At 42.1% G+C, this 17,258-nt stretch overlaps 1 protein-coding gene across 1 annotated transcript in view; it reads left to right on the forward strand.

Moving 5' to 3' along the window:
- The window catches only part of LRP8 (LDL receptor related protein 8), a 60,887-nt gene that overhangs the window by 25,145 nt on the left and 18,484 nt on the right, over window positions 1-17,258 (forward strand). The window contains exon 4 of the mRNA XM_065745816.1: window positions 15,369-15,731. Within this exon, the coding sequence (XP_065601888.1) occupies window positions 15,369-15,731 (363 nt within the window). The remainder of the gene's footprint in view (window positions 1-15,368; window positions 15,732-17,258) is intronic.

Consider the following 17,258-nt stretch of genomic DNA (forward strand, 5'->3'; position numbering starts at 1 on the left):
TTCTACTGCTGTGGTAGAATATAGTTAGTTGGTTGTGATTATGAGGGCTTAATACCCAGGTGATGTGTTAAGGACTTAAATAGCAAACATTTTTCTCTTACAGCTTAGCAGCTTACTGCTGCCTTCTTCCTCCTGCAGAGCATAGCCCTGTTGGCTAGGTTAGCTTCTGCTGGGATGTAATAGATAGGTCTGGACTTTTCTTTGTAAATGGCTTGTTGATTTTACCGGACAGAGGGAGAATGATATACAATTTACTGTAACAGTTTTAAATTCAGTCCCTCAATGGCCATTGCCTTTCATTAGGCCTTTTTCTCCTGAATGAAAGAGCTCTTGAACAGTGTATTCCCTCTGTGAAAACTCCTACACTATGTAATCAAGTCATTTCTCAAACTGTCTTTTTGATAGACTAAACATATTTAGTTCTGCGTGCTTCTTGTTGTCAAGTATTTTTCTTCTGAATGAATGCTTGACTCATTTTTGTGGCTCCCTTTGATATCCCAGCTGATTTTCCAACTTGGTTTATGTACAGACCACCAGGACTTAAGGAATATCAGTCTGTCTTTTACTATGCAGAAGTAAAATCTCATTCTTATTACTGCTTTTGTATAACTCTGTTACTAGTTACTTATTGTTATTACTTGTCATTATTAACTTCTTTGTGAGTAAATAGTCCCAGACTATTAAGAATTTCTTTCTCTACGTAAATGCTCTTGTATAAAGTATGAAGCTTCTACATAAATCACTAATTCGCTGCAATACAGATGAGCCACAAAGTTTTCCAAAGCATTTCTGTTCTGTTTTGCATGTGTCTCTGTGGTCCAGGGTAATGGTAACAGGTTACTGTGTGTGTGATGGGTTCCCTGCTTGCTCTGACTGTATGCAGCATAGTTCCACTTGGGTTTACTTGCAAGGAAGAGGCAGAGGCTGCCTCACATTGTCTCCTAATTCATGTGGAATTAAGTGTCTGTGCGTGGACCATTCCTAATTCATTAATTATGATGCGATAAGTTGGTAATGTGCCCTAATCCTTTGTCCTTTAAGGTAATTATTCTTTGACAGTTTTTGAAAGTATCTTTCTTTATGAAACCCTTAGCATTCTCTCTATAGCAAATGCTTTTTTTGTTGTTGTTGTTGAACTGCTCTAGAGAAAAGCTCAGAAGAAAGCAGAACTGCTAGCAAAATAAGATTTTTTTTTCCCTCAGTAGGAGTTAATGAAGTTAAAACAATTTTATGCTGGTGGATACCTCTACTAATTTAATGCTGCTCACACTAGTAGGAGTTGTTGCATGGAGTCTATTATTTATTTAAAAAAAAAACAACCTTCATTTGAAACTGCTTGCTTTGAAGTTCTTCTTTTCAAGACTCTGAAGTAGCCCCCAAAAAGAATTTAAGTATGTTCTGGATGCCCTGTAATTTCAGCATAATTATGCTATTAACAAATTTAGAAAAAGCTGAGTGTTTCCCTTCTGGATGTTTCAGCATCTCTAGCCTCACTCATTTTCTGCAGTTTTAGTGCACATGCAGGTTTGTAAAATGGAAGTTTACTTCAAGGACAAATTACCATCTTCTGATGGTTGCTGGTTAACTCATGAGAGCTGAATGTGGTTTTCACCTGGTTCTTTATGATTGAATGTCATGCCAATGGTGGCTGCCACCTCAGTGGGAGTGAGGTGGCAATCACTGCTGAGTCTAAATGTGGCTGTTCTCTGGCCAGAGGATGAGGCAGGAAGGCATTGGCAGGTGGACTTTGAGCTTCCTGGGTTGGTGCAAGCATCAGAGGCTTTCAATCCTAAGATCTGTTGACTCGGCCTCTTTCAGAGGCATTAAATTTAGCCCAAGAAGGAAACGGTGGCACTTCTGAATGTCTGTCCTAGGTGCATTTTCAACGAGGGTGCTTGTCAAATTAAGGTTGTTCTTGTCATGGATGAGAACAAATGTGTTAGCCATTTAAACTCTGAGAGCTTGCAGAGGATTGATTGCTATCCTCTCTTTTATCCAAATCTGATAGAACCTCGCTAAGCCTATCCACTGATACTCTGTTAACATTCCCATTTCTTTTCTATTCAGAACCCTTCTATATCCGTTTTATCTCGGTAGCACACATCATCCTGATTCAAAAAAAGGAAAATGGCTGACCAAAAAAAAAAAAAGAAAGAGGTTCAGACCTCTTTTTCTTTTTTCTTTTTACCTCTGCACTCACTTTGTTATTCTCATTTTAAATGAGGTTCCATCCCTGGCTGTCACTTGCGACCCCTTGGAGCAGAGCACCAGCTGAGGCTGCACCTCTCACGGAGCTGACAAAGCTGTCCTTAGACAACACATTTTTCTAGACAAATGTTTAGAAGAGAGTTTGTTTGTGTGTACGCTAATTGCCATGTTGAGAGCTTGCATGTGCAATAAACAAATGGAAGATGACTTGAAGATAATGCTAGTGAAAGCCCCCAGATGAAAAACCCTAAGCTCTTCCTAAATCAATGTCAGTAAAACCATTGCTTTGAACTAATGTGAGACTCTAAGCATATTTTCACTACAGATGCTCCAATTTCTGTATAGGAATAACCACCTCATAGTATTACAATCTTTCAAAAGAATTTTTCCTAAATATGGGGTTTTTGAACATTACTAGAGCCTGCATTTCTGTGTTTCTAATTCATAAATCTATAAATGTTGTACTGATTTGCAAAGGTAGGAACAGGGACTGGTTGTGATGAGACAGTGCAAGCATCTATTCCCGTGTCAAAATGTTCACAGTCTGAGTTAAGGGAGAGTGAAGGAGTGTATGTGTGAGGAAAACAAGGATTCCAGTAGTAGCATCATTCAAAAACCCAAGCAAGTATACTCAGATTCTTCTTCCTGTGTCTGCCTCTGGCATCCAGCAACTTGCTTTTCTGATACTGCTCTGGGTTGGGTAATTCTTGATGGATTTTTCTTTCATGAATTATGTAATTACTTTTTGAATCAATGTGAAATGTACCCAGCACGATCAGTATGGCCACTGGTAGTAAGGCCAGCTGGAGAGAGAAGTTGCTGATCAGAGATTTTGGGAAAGTGCTGAATAAGAATATGAGATTTTCTGTTTGGGTTGTGTTCTCCTTTAATGTTTTGTGTTGGCCACATCCTTGGTGGAACTTGCAGACTGCCATCCTCTTTTTTGGTCACTGTTGAAGACTAGCTTTTACTACTGGCACCCTATGTGGTTTGAAATGGATTTGTCACAGCGATGCTTAGGATATCTTTCCTTCAAGAAATGAAGGAATTTGCAGCCTTGAATGGTATCCATGTGTAGCGTTCATCAGCATAGTTAGCGAGCTCTGAACTTACCTGAGCACAGGTATGTTGAAAAAAATGCATCATGCTGGATGATTAGATAAGTCACATATTTCCTCAAGCTCTACGTTTCCCACCATAGAATCCAGCCCCATAGAAAGCTAGCCTTGGAAGTAAAGAAATTAGTCTGAAACAAGGATCTAGTTTGCCATGTCTGGGGGGAGGAACAGCAACATGATAGATTAGACCCCATTATGACTGGATGGAAAGGCAGTGGTGTGGTTATTTTTGGTTTTGTGTGTATGTTTTGCTTTGCTTTTTGTTGTTCACCCACAATTAAGATGTAAAAATAATGTTTTCATCTGGGGAAAAACTTCCACTGAGGAAGCAGTGGAAGCTATGAATTATTTAACCTGCATTGCATAAAGCACCAGTGATTAGGGATCCAGATTTGTGCCTGCACAGGTTATAATTGCACCAGGGATTAATTGTGGGTATTAATCCTTGCATGTATGTATCTAAGTGTCCGTCTGCCTGAGTAATTTACTTCCAGCAGTTTGAGCAGTAGGCTTTAAGTCTTCTGCTAACTTTGAGTGCACAATTTTTGGAAACGCAATTACCTGCCTTTTTTTCTTCTTTTTTTTTTTAAAGGATACATGAAAATAAACTTACTTTTTGGTTCTTTGGAGCAGAATTAATCTGTGTCTTTACATTAAGTCGTAAATCTGGTTTGCTTCTCTACAACAGGTAGCAAGAGTTAAGAATGGTCTTGAATTTACTGGACTGATTCCTGTTGTCAAGGTTTTCTGCTCCTGATATACCTCTTCTTCATAAAAAATTGTTGGGATAAGCTTAGGAACACATCTACTGAGACTAAAAAGGGAAACTAAATGTGAGAGTCCATACGTAGAGCATCACAGCTCTGGATTGGTCTGGGTTTTAACAACTACTGTAGAACTTGTTAAATCTCTAAGAGAGACATTGACTAGTGTTTTGTCACCTGCCTAGGAATGCAGAAGGCATTTTCAGCATAGCTATAGAAAAGGAGTGCTGCCATCCTCTCACAGCTACAGTGGATGTTGCATCTCTTTAATGGGTGTCTGAAATGTAGGATGGTCAGCAGTGAGAGCCATGTGCAGGCCCCATCTCCTCTCAAGCTCCTAATGGTTCTCACCCACACCAGTTTTTGCACCCGGAGTAGAGCTTGTCTTGCAAATAAAGGAACTGACCAATATTCCTTGTTTTGCAGCAGATACAGTGTAATGATATATTGATGCACTGATTTTCCCATGCAATGATTTATTCTGTTTAAGTACTCACAGAGAGAGAGCAATGCATGGGCACTTATGCAGGTAAAAATAGTGATCTTATAGTGATCTCTTAGCATTGTCCCAGAGAGCCAGGAATTCCTGCAAGAATGTCCCCTGACAGATATGGCCTTGTTATTGAGGTTGTCTTATGCTGTAAGAGAAAGTATTTGTGTTACATGAGACAGCAAGATCTTAAATATGTCCTTTTGCAATTTTTGCCTTTTTCTCCTTTCTGTGTTTTTTATCTTTACGCTCCTTAGACACAAAGCTCTTTGTTCCCAGAAGAGCATATCTGCAGACATGCACAGCATTTTAGGAAATCCGTGAATACTCTGTTTGTAAGGTACTAAGTTGTTTGCCCTTGGATGATGTTCCTTTAACCTGAACGTGTTTCAGTGTCTCACAGGTCCCACATCTTTGCATCTAATAGCTGTGTACTTGTATCTCTCGCCTATTTTTGCTGTGTGCCATGTGAGATGAGCTTGCTGGTTCCCACAGGGGATGCTGATCCCAGATCTCTATAGCTCTGTGTAAACACACCTTTAATATATTAAGCTTTAAGTAAGTCAAGAATGTTATATGTGGGTGCATGTCTTCCCAGTGCAGTATTCGAATATGCTGCTCTTTCAAAGGATTAAGAAAAGGAGCAGAGCTGTGTTCAGTCAGTGACAGCAGCAGGGACTGAGTTCTTTCTTAACTTTCATATGCTAGACTCCATTCCTATAAACATTTTTTTACTTCTTCCTCGGTTTTCCTACTTGGTGAAAGCCTGATTTTTTTTTTACTTGTCTGATAGTCCGCAGAGAGACTTTTGAACTCTGATATTACAGCTTTTAATTGTCTACTGTATATCTCAGAATTAGTTCTGAATTTTCAGTTCCAGGAGATGATGTACTCAATAAAAACTGAGCAGGCTAGGTAATACTTCTTAAATTAATGGGGAAGCAATAGTAAGCACAGTCTTGCCTTTTGTAAGCCCTATGTCCTTGCTCACAGCTCCAGGTTCCCGTGGTGTCTATAAATTCTAAGATCCTCAGTGCAGAAACTCTTCACTTACGTTTCAAAGCCCCAGGCACAGTACAGAGCAGTGAGTGGTCCTTTTCTTGGAGGATCCAATTGCAGAAAAAATCAGCCAGCTCTCTCCAATGCCCTGGTGTCACTTGAGAGCATTTGGCAGAAAGGAGAACCAAGCTGGTCTGATCCTTCTAGCAGATCCACGTGGTGATGAGCCAGCTGAAGAGGGGAAATTACAAAGCTGATTTAAAGCCATCTTCCCCTGCGTTGTTCCTGCCCCTAAACTCACACGAATTAGAAAATCTCTCCCTTCTGTTGACAGTGAAATTGTTTCATCATGTAGGGATGTAGGATGAGGATCTTTGTGTCATCTTGCCATTTTCTCGTGGATTCAGAAAGGTGCCTGTGTTTTGCATATCAGAGTCACTTCCAGTGCCGTCTATGGGCCGTACCAGTTCTGCTCATGCCAGCTCTCTGCAGATGCTGCTGAGAGCTTTTTACCTTGGCAGTGATACAGCCCTAACTTTGCCTTCCTTGCAAATCCTTTGCAGCCTGATTAATACATGCTTTCCTCAAAATTAGGAATTCTGTTTGTTGTCTTCATTAACAGGCAAGGTGCAGAGTAAAGTCACGTTCCTCAGTGAGTTCAGAAGGAAATCAAATGCAAAGGATCAGATTTTGCCATATAATCTCCCTGTGAAACTGAATTTTAATGGGGTTAAAGTTCATGCTATTGCATTTGTGCTCATCGAAATAATATTTATCTAATATTCATGATTATTTCAGTGTGTGGTGAAAAGAAACATGGCTAGCCTAAAATTGCTGTCATTTGTTTAGAAGGTATTTGTAACTTGAGTACATTTAACGTGGTGGAGGAATTCTACAATTATTTCTGAGAATGGGAAGAAAATGATTATAGATTTAACAAATGAAAGTCCTTCATAAATAAGATAAGGTAGCACAGCAGTGATATCTTCTGGGCTTTACATGATGTTTAATTACTGGACAGCTGGAGGGATTAATGCTTATGCATTATGCCCTGGCTCTCAGAAATTAAACATGTACAGCTGCCACTTTATCACTGCTTAAAGTATTAGAGCTCCTTCAAAAGCAGTAGTAATTGGAGAAAAATCCTCATTGCTATGTAGGAAAAATCTCATCCCATAAGCATATTTGTCCCTAGTTCCTTCAAAACAAAATAGCAAGAGAAGTGAGCTTGGTAGTTACCTTTAATTGCATTCCTACAGAAACATGAAGGTAGTCCCATTGTTAATGCATTGTGAGCTTGCTGTAATTAAATGGAAAACACTGCATCAGCTTGAGGTGAGGGGGAAGGCAGTCAGGAGTTAAACCCAAAAGCCACGGTCTGAGTTCTGCCAAGGCTCTGTCTGCAGAAGGGCTTCTTTTCCCAGTGCTGTCTGTTAAGTTCAGGTGTAAGGAAGAACAGACACACGTTGTGCAGGTGGAGTTTCCTAGCACGGAGCAGTGCCTTCTCACCACTGCAGGCTTTGCTGGCTGCCCGTGCACATCTGCACTGTGCTGATCACTCTGTTTCACCTTAACTGTCTGTATCAGTGTTTTGTTGGGTTTTTTTTTGAGTAACTGATCCTTCAAATCATACAGGAAGGGAGCACAATCAAAAAGGAAGGCAATTCGAATGCAGTACTCCCTTAGTGTTTTCCTGTCAAGGTACATGATGAAAAAAAGAGTGGATGCAAAGAGAATATACTGCAGGCACTCTGACACACCCACTCCTAGAGACCCCAAATGATAATTTTTTTTAGAGTTATGGAAGAGAGGAATGAAAAAATTGTTTATATTTAAAAAAAAAAATTGGTTAATTAGAACCAAGCTAAGAACCACTTAGTGTTTCTGGACTGCATGCTACGTGTGCATACACAAAAAGCTGCTTTCCCATCTCATATTTCACAATATCAAAGGAGCAGAATTTGATGGGAGTTGATGCTTGTCTTCTGGGCAGTCTGTCTTTCAACATTTAGAGCTCTTGGAGTTGAAATAGCCAAGAAATTGCGTTTTATTGCCAAACGCAATTGTATTTCATGTCCCCAAAGTGATTTCTTCATAAGAACAGACCAATGATTCTGAGTTGATCCATCTGAAAGGGAAGAATCTGTTTAGTTTTGTTAAGGGAAATCTCCTTTAACTGTCAGTGCCAACGATCACCTTACGGTGGGTAGAAGTTCCACCCTTCAGTGGACATGGGTACATATGCATTACACTAATTAAGCAGAGCTTAACAGTTGCTCTTCCTGAGCATATGATTTTAAATCAGAATCAGCTAGCTTGAACTCAGCACAGTCCTACGCAGGAGAGGGTCGTGTTGTGTTAGATGGGGGGGGGGGGAGGGGAAGCTGTTTTGTGAGTTGTGTTAATAAATGAAACAGCATCTAAAAATGATCTTGGTAGCTGAAACAGTGTATTCAAACAGGAAGATAAGGTGGTTGGATTAGTTTTACTTATATTTTGCAAATAAATTTGTTTCTTTGGTAAAATATGACTTGGGAAGTCATAGTTTATATGCATGTGTATATATCTGTGCTTCTTTTTTCCAGAAATTTAAAAATAAATGTTCGTGCTCTATAATTGATTCATCTTCTCAGCCCCAATTCAGCAAAGTGCTGCCCTCAATTTCAAAGCAGTAGAAGTGGAAGGGTGAAACCTTATGTCCTAGAAATCTCAGTACTATTAAAGTGAGTGCAGATACCATGTGACCCTTACACTTCTAATCGCATTGAGTGTCACTCAGTGCTTTCATGTTCCATTTGAGAGGAAAATTGAAGAGTTTCCCAAATATGATTGCCTTCTTTTCTTGTGGGACTATTGGTACATTATTTAGGTACATCATTTACCTCACAGAATAGCTGAGCCCCTAATATCACATAAGGAAAGATAATTAGGGGCTGGTTGTTTCCTAAAGAGGCTGTCAGTCTCTTCCCTCCCAAATCCACCTCGGTGGTCTTCATACATCTGTTGTCTACGGTCTGAGCAAATATTCATAACCTTCAATCTGACAGTCCTGCTGTCTGTCTTGCCATATCCTCTGTGCTTCTTCTTTAAAGTATTCATCCCTTCCTATCATGGCCTTGCAAACTCTTCTATTTCAGAAGGATCTTTATGATTGCCTTTATGTTGGATCTCTGGTCCTGGAGAAATGTGAGAGACAGCTGGGTGAGATGTTACAGAAGGGTTTGTGACAACTCCTTGCCTTGTCTCTGCGCCAAAAGTTAATGGTGCCGTGTGCTAAATGCAGTGAAAATTAGAGTCCAGTAGTGAAGCAAACTGCAGTAAAAAGAAATACCTCCTCTTACAGAAAAGTTCCATCAAGGAAACTAAATTAGTGGAAGTGGAGATTTAATGGGGCACTGACCTCATTGCTTGCAATGGGAGAACTGCCTCGTCCCTCTTTACTCATTCAAGTTTAAAGCCAGGAGCTCTCAGTTGCTGCAGCCAAAGGATTTCTTGGCCTCGTGGCTCAGGGACAGACCCAGAGGGCAGCAATGTGGCTGTGGGTTTGACAGATAAACCTGCACATGGTAAAATCATGCAGGTGTAAGATGACATCCCATGCCTCTATATTACCAGATGAGCACAGAGTAAGAGTCTGCCCTGTGGACAGAAGGTGAAATCTATGGAACAAGCTAATCCTGGCAAAGTATCTGTGATCTAAACTCGACAATGACAAGATTAACTCCTGATCACACAGAAGGGTCTGCATGGGCTGTCACCCCACAGACCATGGGGTCCTGCTGGATCCAGGAGCTCTGCATGCAGTGTAACATGAGTTTGGTGTGCATTGGCATAGGATCGAGGCCGTGTTGAGTGACACTCTGTGCTGGTTGCTGGAAGCACTGCTCTTACACCTTCCTCAGAAACAGGCTGTGGATGCAGCTGCTAGCTTCCTGGATGTTATTAGATGCTTCTGAAGGATTTGCCTGATTGGTGTAATCTGTAAAATTGCTGTTTTAATAAGTAAGTTATGTCTGAGGGAATAGCAGTGCTGATGTCCCATACAGGTTCCAATTTTCAGAGTAAAAAAACCAACCCCCTGAATGCATCCCAGCATATTTTTTTTTGCCATTTAAATTTTGGCAAGTACAAAACATCTCCATTCAGATTCAGCTGATTACATCTCAATCAAAATATAAAGGAGTAATGATAGGTCTTTATCCTCACAAGATCCCTGTGGAGCGTCTGTCATTTGAACAAAGCTGTCAACCTTTGGTATTCTGACCATCCCCCCCTTTTTTTTTTTTCCCCCCAAGCTGCACTATTTTACCTCTAAATCCTCTACACTACACTCACTTGTTCTTATTTGATATCACTTAACCTGAAAAGCCTGTGATAAACTTCCTAGCACTTTCCCAGTATGGAATGAAATTGAGGAAAGTGAAGGAATGAGTTTTGCAGCCTTACTGTACATAAGCAACGTTGTAGATGGAGGAAATTCAGAGTGTACATATCTTTTTTAGATAAGCTGCTAATCTTCATAAATTATGGGCTCAAAATTAATTCTATTTTCAGAAAACCACTTTGAATGAATATATGATTGTCCAGAAATATACATTCTGCAACAGTAAATGCATTTCTGAACCACCCGTTGTATGTCAGCAGGGGCTTTGGCATCTGGTTGCTCCCTTATAATTAACCAATACTATGGAAATAACACCATGGAGAAGGGGAAAACAACTCACTGGTGTTTGAGGGGGAGCGGTGTGGCAAAGGCAGCGAGTGCATGCAAATACTCATTTGCAGGAGTGCGTGAAATGGCTCCTTAGCTCCATTAGAGATTTGAACAATATCAGGAATTACTATTCCTTCTGCAGTCTTCATCTATATGGGCTTTTCGGTATCAATCACCATAGCAACAACCACTGTTAGCAGTGAGACTGCAATTCAGCTGCGTTATTCCCTCCGTGGGAGGCCTGTCAGTTCTTGGAGCAATGCTCTTCAAGGTCGTCTTCATTTACCACTGTCTGTCCCTGCCCTTCCTGGAGAGCAGCTTTCCGTGGGAAACTTGGCCTTCCAGGGATGAACCTGTGCTTTACAGACTGACATTTCACTGTAGGTCTGGATCAGATATTCAGGTACGCAGTAAGTGCAGCGATTTCTGCAGACAAAGCAAACAATGTAGATACAATTAAGCTTGAAAATAAATCCTAGTTCAATCAAGCTACCGCACTGACTGCATTGGAGCTGGGCTGGGACTTCCAACTTAATTCAGCCTGTCTGGGCTCTGTGACCTCCTTATCTCAGTCCCGCTCAGAGATTAATGGCTGTGGGCTGTGGTGGCAGGATTACCCTTCATGCAGAGTACCTGGGCAGATGGAGCTCAGGCACTGCACTGCTGCAGCCACGCAGAGCTCTGGTCTAAACCTCGCAGCTTAAGGCTTTCCAAGTCCGCAGCCTCCCCGGCCAGTGTTCCAGCAGCAGATCTCTTTCCCCAGTGCAAATGTTAGTGTGTACAAATCATCCTTTGCCTTCCTTAGAAAATCCACTATTGGATTTAAGCAAACAAGAGATGTTGAATCACAAGCTTTCTTAGTTGCCTTGGGAAGGGTGTCAGCTGCAGTGCCATCGTCTGTCTTATTTTTTTCTCTTCAGCATCAGTAATTGCTGTCATCCACTTTGCCACAAACTTTACCAAATGGTTATCTTTCTCCAAGTTATTCATATAATTTCAAGAGGAGCTGAGCTTTTTGATGAAAAAAGATGAATTAAAGTATCGTATTCTTACTGAAAAGCATTGAAAACAGTTGTAGTCCATTGTACAGCATTCCCAGATCCTACTAACGATGGGTATCCTGCTTATTTCACATTTTGAGTTTCATCCAGATTTGAGGATCTGTGCTTTGTAGAATTACAGATATGTATTCGAAATCACAGTTCTTACAGGGTGCTCTGTATATTTACAGCATTTTACTTTTCTTTATAAGCACTGTAAAAGCCTTTGATAGAGTTATCTGCATTTTTTTTTGTGAGCTAAGATTGTCACTGCTATACAGGAGCACTGGTTAAACCATCTGCTTAAATCCTGGCTCAGGGCAGAGGAGAACCAGAACCAAAACACAACTGCACAACCACAATCTCTTTTCTTCCCCCATCCAAAGGCTGCTTCTGCTCCCCTCTCCGGAGATGTGACAGGGCTGCAGCTGGGGCTGCCAGGAGAAACTGTGCCAGTTGTGTTGGATGTATCAGGCTACAGTACAAGGCAGCAATTAATGCAGAGTACCTCTGCTATACATTGTCTATAAGCCAAAGCATGTGTACGTTGCCATTTAGATGTGATGTTTTCTTCCTTAAACTGTGAGGAATCTTAATGGATTACAGTAACCTACAAAACGACTTTTGTAATTACACTTATTTACTGCTTTGAAGCCTGTTGGTTAAACTCTTCCAATGTTTCTATTGGGATCACTTCATATTTGAAGGAGACTTTGCATCTGAGATTATGACATTTATTAATTTCTTTGGCAGTAAGGAAAGTGAGCTAATATTTGTTTCCTTTGTTTCATACAAGCACGCTCTTAATAGAACAGGTAGGAGAATCAGAGAATATAAGAAAGTTGCTCGCATCAAAGAAAAGATACCCTGGTGTTCATTTTATTCAAGGCATTTCTACCAAAATGCTCCAGAGGCAGTGACAGGCTGTAGAGATGGGACTACCCAGGTACCCTGACAGACGTGTGGAAGGCAACATGAAGTAAGCTGTCCCTGGAACTTTACTTCTCCCATCCTCATCTCTCCAGCTGCCTACGTAAGGAAATTCATAGTGCTGCTTTGCATTAGGTTCTTCAGACTGTGCAGTGGAGGTCTCGAGAAACGTGAGCATGCTGGCTTATGTGTTGGTGTACAGGGATTGTAAGCAGCTTTCCTCTTCTGTTGCCTGTTTGTGCTGGAGCAAGTCCCTGAGTGCCTGGAAGTGCAGGCTTTGCTTTATCCTTGCGTGCCTTGTGGATTTTAGCTGGCCAGAGAAGATAGCAAAAGGGAGAGAGGAATTGGGGCAGAATCTGCCTTCATTGTGGCTCATGGGAGAGCCAGCTTGGGCAGAGGTCTCTGCTCCAGGCACATGTGACCCAGCACGAACTGTGTTGCACAGTATCAACACGACACAGGGGTCTCGAGCAAGGAAGATTTCTTTATTGCTGCATCTGCATCTCTCTTATATTCTTCTAAGCAAGGCTTTTTATATACTAACGTGTTTTCACTACTTTTCCACTAACAATCTATTGGCTAGACAGCAAGCAAGTTCCAAAACAAGTCTTCATAAACAGTAGAGAGCTTATCTTATTCCTAGCTACAAAACGTCCCTATTTGTTCTATCCAGTCCTCTGTCCCAGCACCGTATTATCAGCAAGGCAACATTTAACAAGGTCAAGCCAACCTGTCTGTCTCCCACATAGAAGACCATTAGGCCTGTAAGTAAAGAAGGCATTTGTGTTTCTTGAGTTGACCAGGAAATGTCTGGAGCAGCCTTCTGTAGTGCTTCAGGAAGACCAGAGCACAGAGAGCTGCCCCATAGTGAATCCTGGAGATTGAGCCCCACCTTAGGCCCACAGGGTTGGGAAGGGGGGAATTAGCAACAGCAAGTGACTGTGCTTGGTCTGAGGAGGCAGAAACGTCTCTAGTGCTGTCAGCTCACAAAACTTAACTTTTTAGAAGAAATAAAATGATCGTGACCGTGCAGTTAATTCTAGCTAGAAGTTCACCAACTGAAAAATGTCCTTATGAGAGGTTACAAAAGGTGAATTGCTTTTATTTTTTTCTGGCTGTGATTATCAGTAGTTTCACACTGGTAGTGGGATTTGTAGGTGCAGAGGAGGAGCTTTTGTGCAGACTCTCATTGTGTGAATCCCACACGTAGATTTATCCATCTCAAACTGACTAACAGATGTCTAGAGGGAAATGCCTACAGGCAAAAGGGGAAGGGTGGAGGTGGGACCAGGAAAACAACAGAGGGAAAGAGATGGTGGGAAGGAAATAATTGCACGTTTGGAGTTTGCAAATCATCATAACCTTGCCCAAAAACTGGGGATCAAAGGACTGTGGAAAATTTTGCTTACGGTGTTTCTGAAATGGATCAAAATAATGCCAGAAAAGCATTTTCTGTTTCTCAATCTTGATGTGTTATAGAAATTGTATATAGCCTTAGAAATATTCCCATTCATTGCTTCCTTCTTCGACCAGGATGTTAAGATTTTAACTCTTACTTTACATTTCCATTTGGTAGCTCCGTGTTATTCATCACTTGGAGAGATCATAAGGTCATAGAGCAGCATGCTGATCAGTAGGAGTAGCAGTTCATTTTATTTCTAGTTATGGGATAAGGATGGAAAAGTATTCTGAGTGAAGAAAATGAGCTGAAATTATGGGTAGGCTGGAGCATTTTAGTGGTCTCAATTCTGATGTGCAGAAGGGTTTTATGTGCTTCACCACCAGACTCTGATCGTGGTTTGGGTCCTTTAGGGAGGGATTCATCTCCTAAAGTCAGGTATCTGATCTCAGTTCCTCATTGCCTGGAGGATACAGGTTAGGCCCTCTCTTATCACCAAAAATATCCTACAGGGGTAGGAGCTTGGGTGTCCTGCCTGCACCAGGCAGTACTTGGTGGTATCATTGGGTGCTCCTTTGGTGACCACATGTCACTGCATATAGTTACTGATGGAAAGTTGGGCATGCAGCAGAGATTCTCTTTAACATTTATCCTTGTTGGATGGAGCTTGGGCTTGAAGCTACTGAAGGCAGAAAGACTCCCAAGTGCAATTAGGAAAAGTATTTAATTTATTGTAATTTATTTATATATATTTATTGTAATTTATAAAATGCATAACTTTTCTATATGTGCCCAGAAGGGCAGATGTAGAGATATATTCAGCTTGATTTTTTTTAAATAACTGACAAAATTAGCATTAATTAAAAGCACTTAGAGAAAATTTATTTCAGAGTCTTGGTTCCTCCATAACTTGATGAGACAAAATGACTGCCAAAGTGCATGCTGTTGGAGTACCTGAAATCTTAATTTTAGGAGGCTTCTATGGTGCAGCTGTCCATCAGGCTTGCAAGCAAGAGCACAGCACTCACATTCATATCTGACAAATGTCTCATTTATGTGTTAATGTTGAGTTGTGATTTCCAGGGAAGGCATTCAGTGTGTTGTAAAGGGCCTTACTGGCAGATTGCAACTAAATTGATGCTCGCCTCACTAAATATTTACCCTACACATCCCACTTAATATGTCCAAAACCAGGCACGCTGTGAAATCCTCAAACCTGATTCCATGCTTATGAAAGCCAGGAAGCTGCTAATGTCAGCATGGAGCAAAGCTCGGTGCTGTGTGAGCTCCCAGTGCCCACCATTGCTCCTCCAGCCCTCCCTGTACCTCCCTATACACCAGGGAGCCCCAGCACCAGGGCAGTGCTGCAGTTGCCCCCTATTTTACCTGCTGCCCATTCTGCTGCAGGGCTGTCCATGGCCCGGAGAAGCAGTGGGGGAGTCTGAGCTGGGCTCCCAGCTTGGACCAGCTCATTCCTGGGCAGAGCTGGGGGCAGGGAGAGCTCCATATCACAGCTATGGAGATGTCCTCGCCTCTTCCTTACCATGCAGTTTACCATTGGGAGGGCACTATTGGGTTAGGGTAGCCAAGGTTATACATTTGTGCTCTTCCTCTGACTCTGATACACATCGTGTGCTAAAACCGGCGTGGTGGCAAGGGGTAGATGGGGGAACCTCACAGCTCACCTGTTCGTTTTTATTCCAAAGCTTGTTCTCCCAATGAGTTCCAGTGCAGTAACAAGACGTGCATCTCCATCAACTTCGTGTGTGACGGTTACAACAACTGTGGTGACGGCAGCGACGAAAGGAAATGCTCCCCACTGACCTGCAGCCCCAATGAGTTCCAGTGCAACAACAGCGTGTGCATCCCAGAGCTGTGGGTCTGTGACAGCCAGGCAGATTGTGAAGACCATTCAGATGAGTCCATAGAGAAGTGTGGTTATGATGCCAAGGCCTTCAACACCTGTGCTGCTCATGAGTTCCAGTGTGGCAACGGTGAATGCATCCTCCTTAACTGGAAGTGCGATGGGGATGAAGACTGCAAGGACAAGTCTGATGAGCAGGATTGCCGTGAGTGTGGGCAGGGCTGGGGATTCTCCCTTAGCGGGGAGGGCAGCCAAGGTTTTGCCCTGGGTTGTGTTTTCAGGCAGGGCCTTCATGGCAAGTTGTCTGTGCAGCACCTGTCTGCCAAGGAGCATTGGTGCCCCAAGGCATGGCTGCGTGCCCAGCCCAGCAGCATTAGGTGTATTTGAAACTCCTATTTTGTTGTTCTGTCAGCATTCATGGAGGGGCTGCAAGAGCTGTTGAATGGCACCGTGCCTCAGAGAAGATCTGTTTCACTAGAAAACGTGGGAATGGGAAATGAGAAATATTTTTAAAGCCCTCAGGCTGCATGGTGGGGTCACAGCCTGCAGGTTAAAAGCCACGATGCTAAAGGGAATATATGATCAGCAGGAAAAAAATAATTAATTTTCTACCTCTGAAGTTGGAGTATACTGAGCAAGGAAGCACCTCTGAATAATCCAGTTTGAAATGCACTTTGAGCTTGGCTGTTACAGGCACAGAGCTAATAAATAATGGATTTCTTTTCTGCTAGCTTGATGCATTTAACGTGGTGTTCTTGGTGTGCACAGTATTTGAATGTTTCATCCATTTTTAGCCCCTAAACTGTTCAAACTGGTCAGTTACCTGAGGAGGGAGACGACAAGAAAATAAGAGCAAAATGTTTTGCTAAAGTATTCGTAATCACAAGATTGGAATAAAATAGAATATTTACATAGCTGTATATATTTAGCAGCTCTCACATTGGACCACCTCAGGGAGGGAGGCAGCAACCAGATGCAGAAAGCATACATTTTTACGAAGGTTTGTGTGGAAGTGTCCAACTTTTCCAGCGCCATCTTTCCATCTCCAGGACAGCATTGAGACTATTAGATCTCCAACTAGGGAAGATTCAGTGCCTGAGGGTTTTTTTCCTGCTAACACTCAGTACAGCACATTATGCAGCTTATCCACCCAGGAGAAGCAGGCATGTGAGCTGCTTCTGCTGCTTTCAATTCAGGAAGCCAAGAAACAGTGGGATTGCACAGCCCCGTGTTCTTTGTGCTCCTTTGTGTAGGGTTGTCTGCTCTGCACCTCTGCAAGTTAGCAGTTTTGTGCCTCTGAGCTGCACAACTCTGCCACTGCTTACACTGCAGATGGGAGATGTTCAGGTCAGCAGCCCACAGAGAACCCATGGCACTGAATGACACTGACTCAGAGCTAAAAGTGATGGTGCTTCCCCATCCTGACTGTGGTAAGAAAGTGGTATTTGAGTGCTGTGGAAACACAGAATCACTGTTCCTTTGTTGGGCTGAGGAGTGCAGGGACTGACCTTTATTATCTTGTTCTCACTTGCAGAAATTCCTTTTTTTGAGATGAGCATTGTATGGCACACAGGGAGTTACAGCTGTGTGAGCTGTAGCAACAGGAATGGCACAAGCACCACTGGCTTTGCTGGGATTAAAACTGGGAATACCAACACTGTGCCTTCTCTTAGGGTTTCTGCATTGTATAAAACAAAAGGATGGGAGTTAATGCTTTAAAAAAATGTCACGA

This window comes from Cyrtonyx montezumae, unplaced genomic scaffold, assembly GCF_038088225.1.
Source record: "Cyrtonyx montezumae isolate F1298 unplaced genomic scaffold, pur_monq_1.0 scaffold_1, whole genome shotgun sequence".
Taxonomy (NCBI): domain Eukaryota; kingdom Metazoa; phylum Chordata; class Aves; order Galliformes; family Odontophoridae; genus Cyrtonyx; species Cyrtonyx montezumae.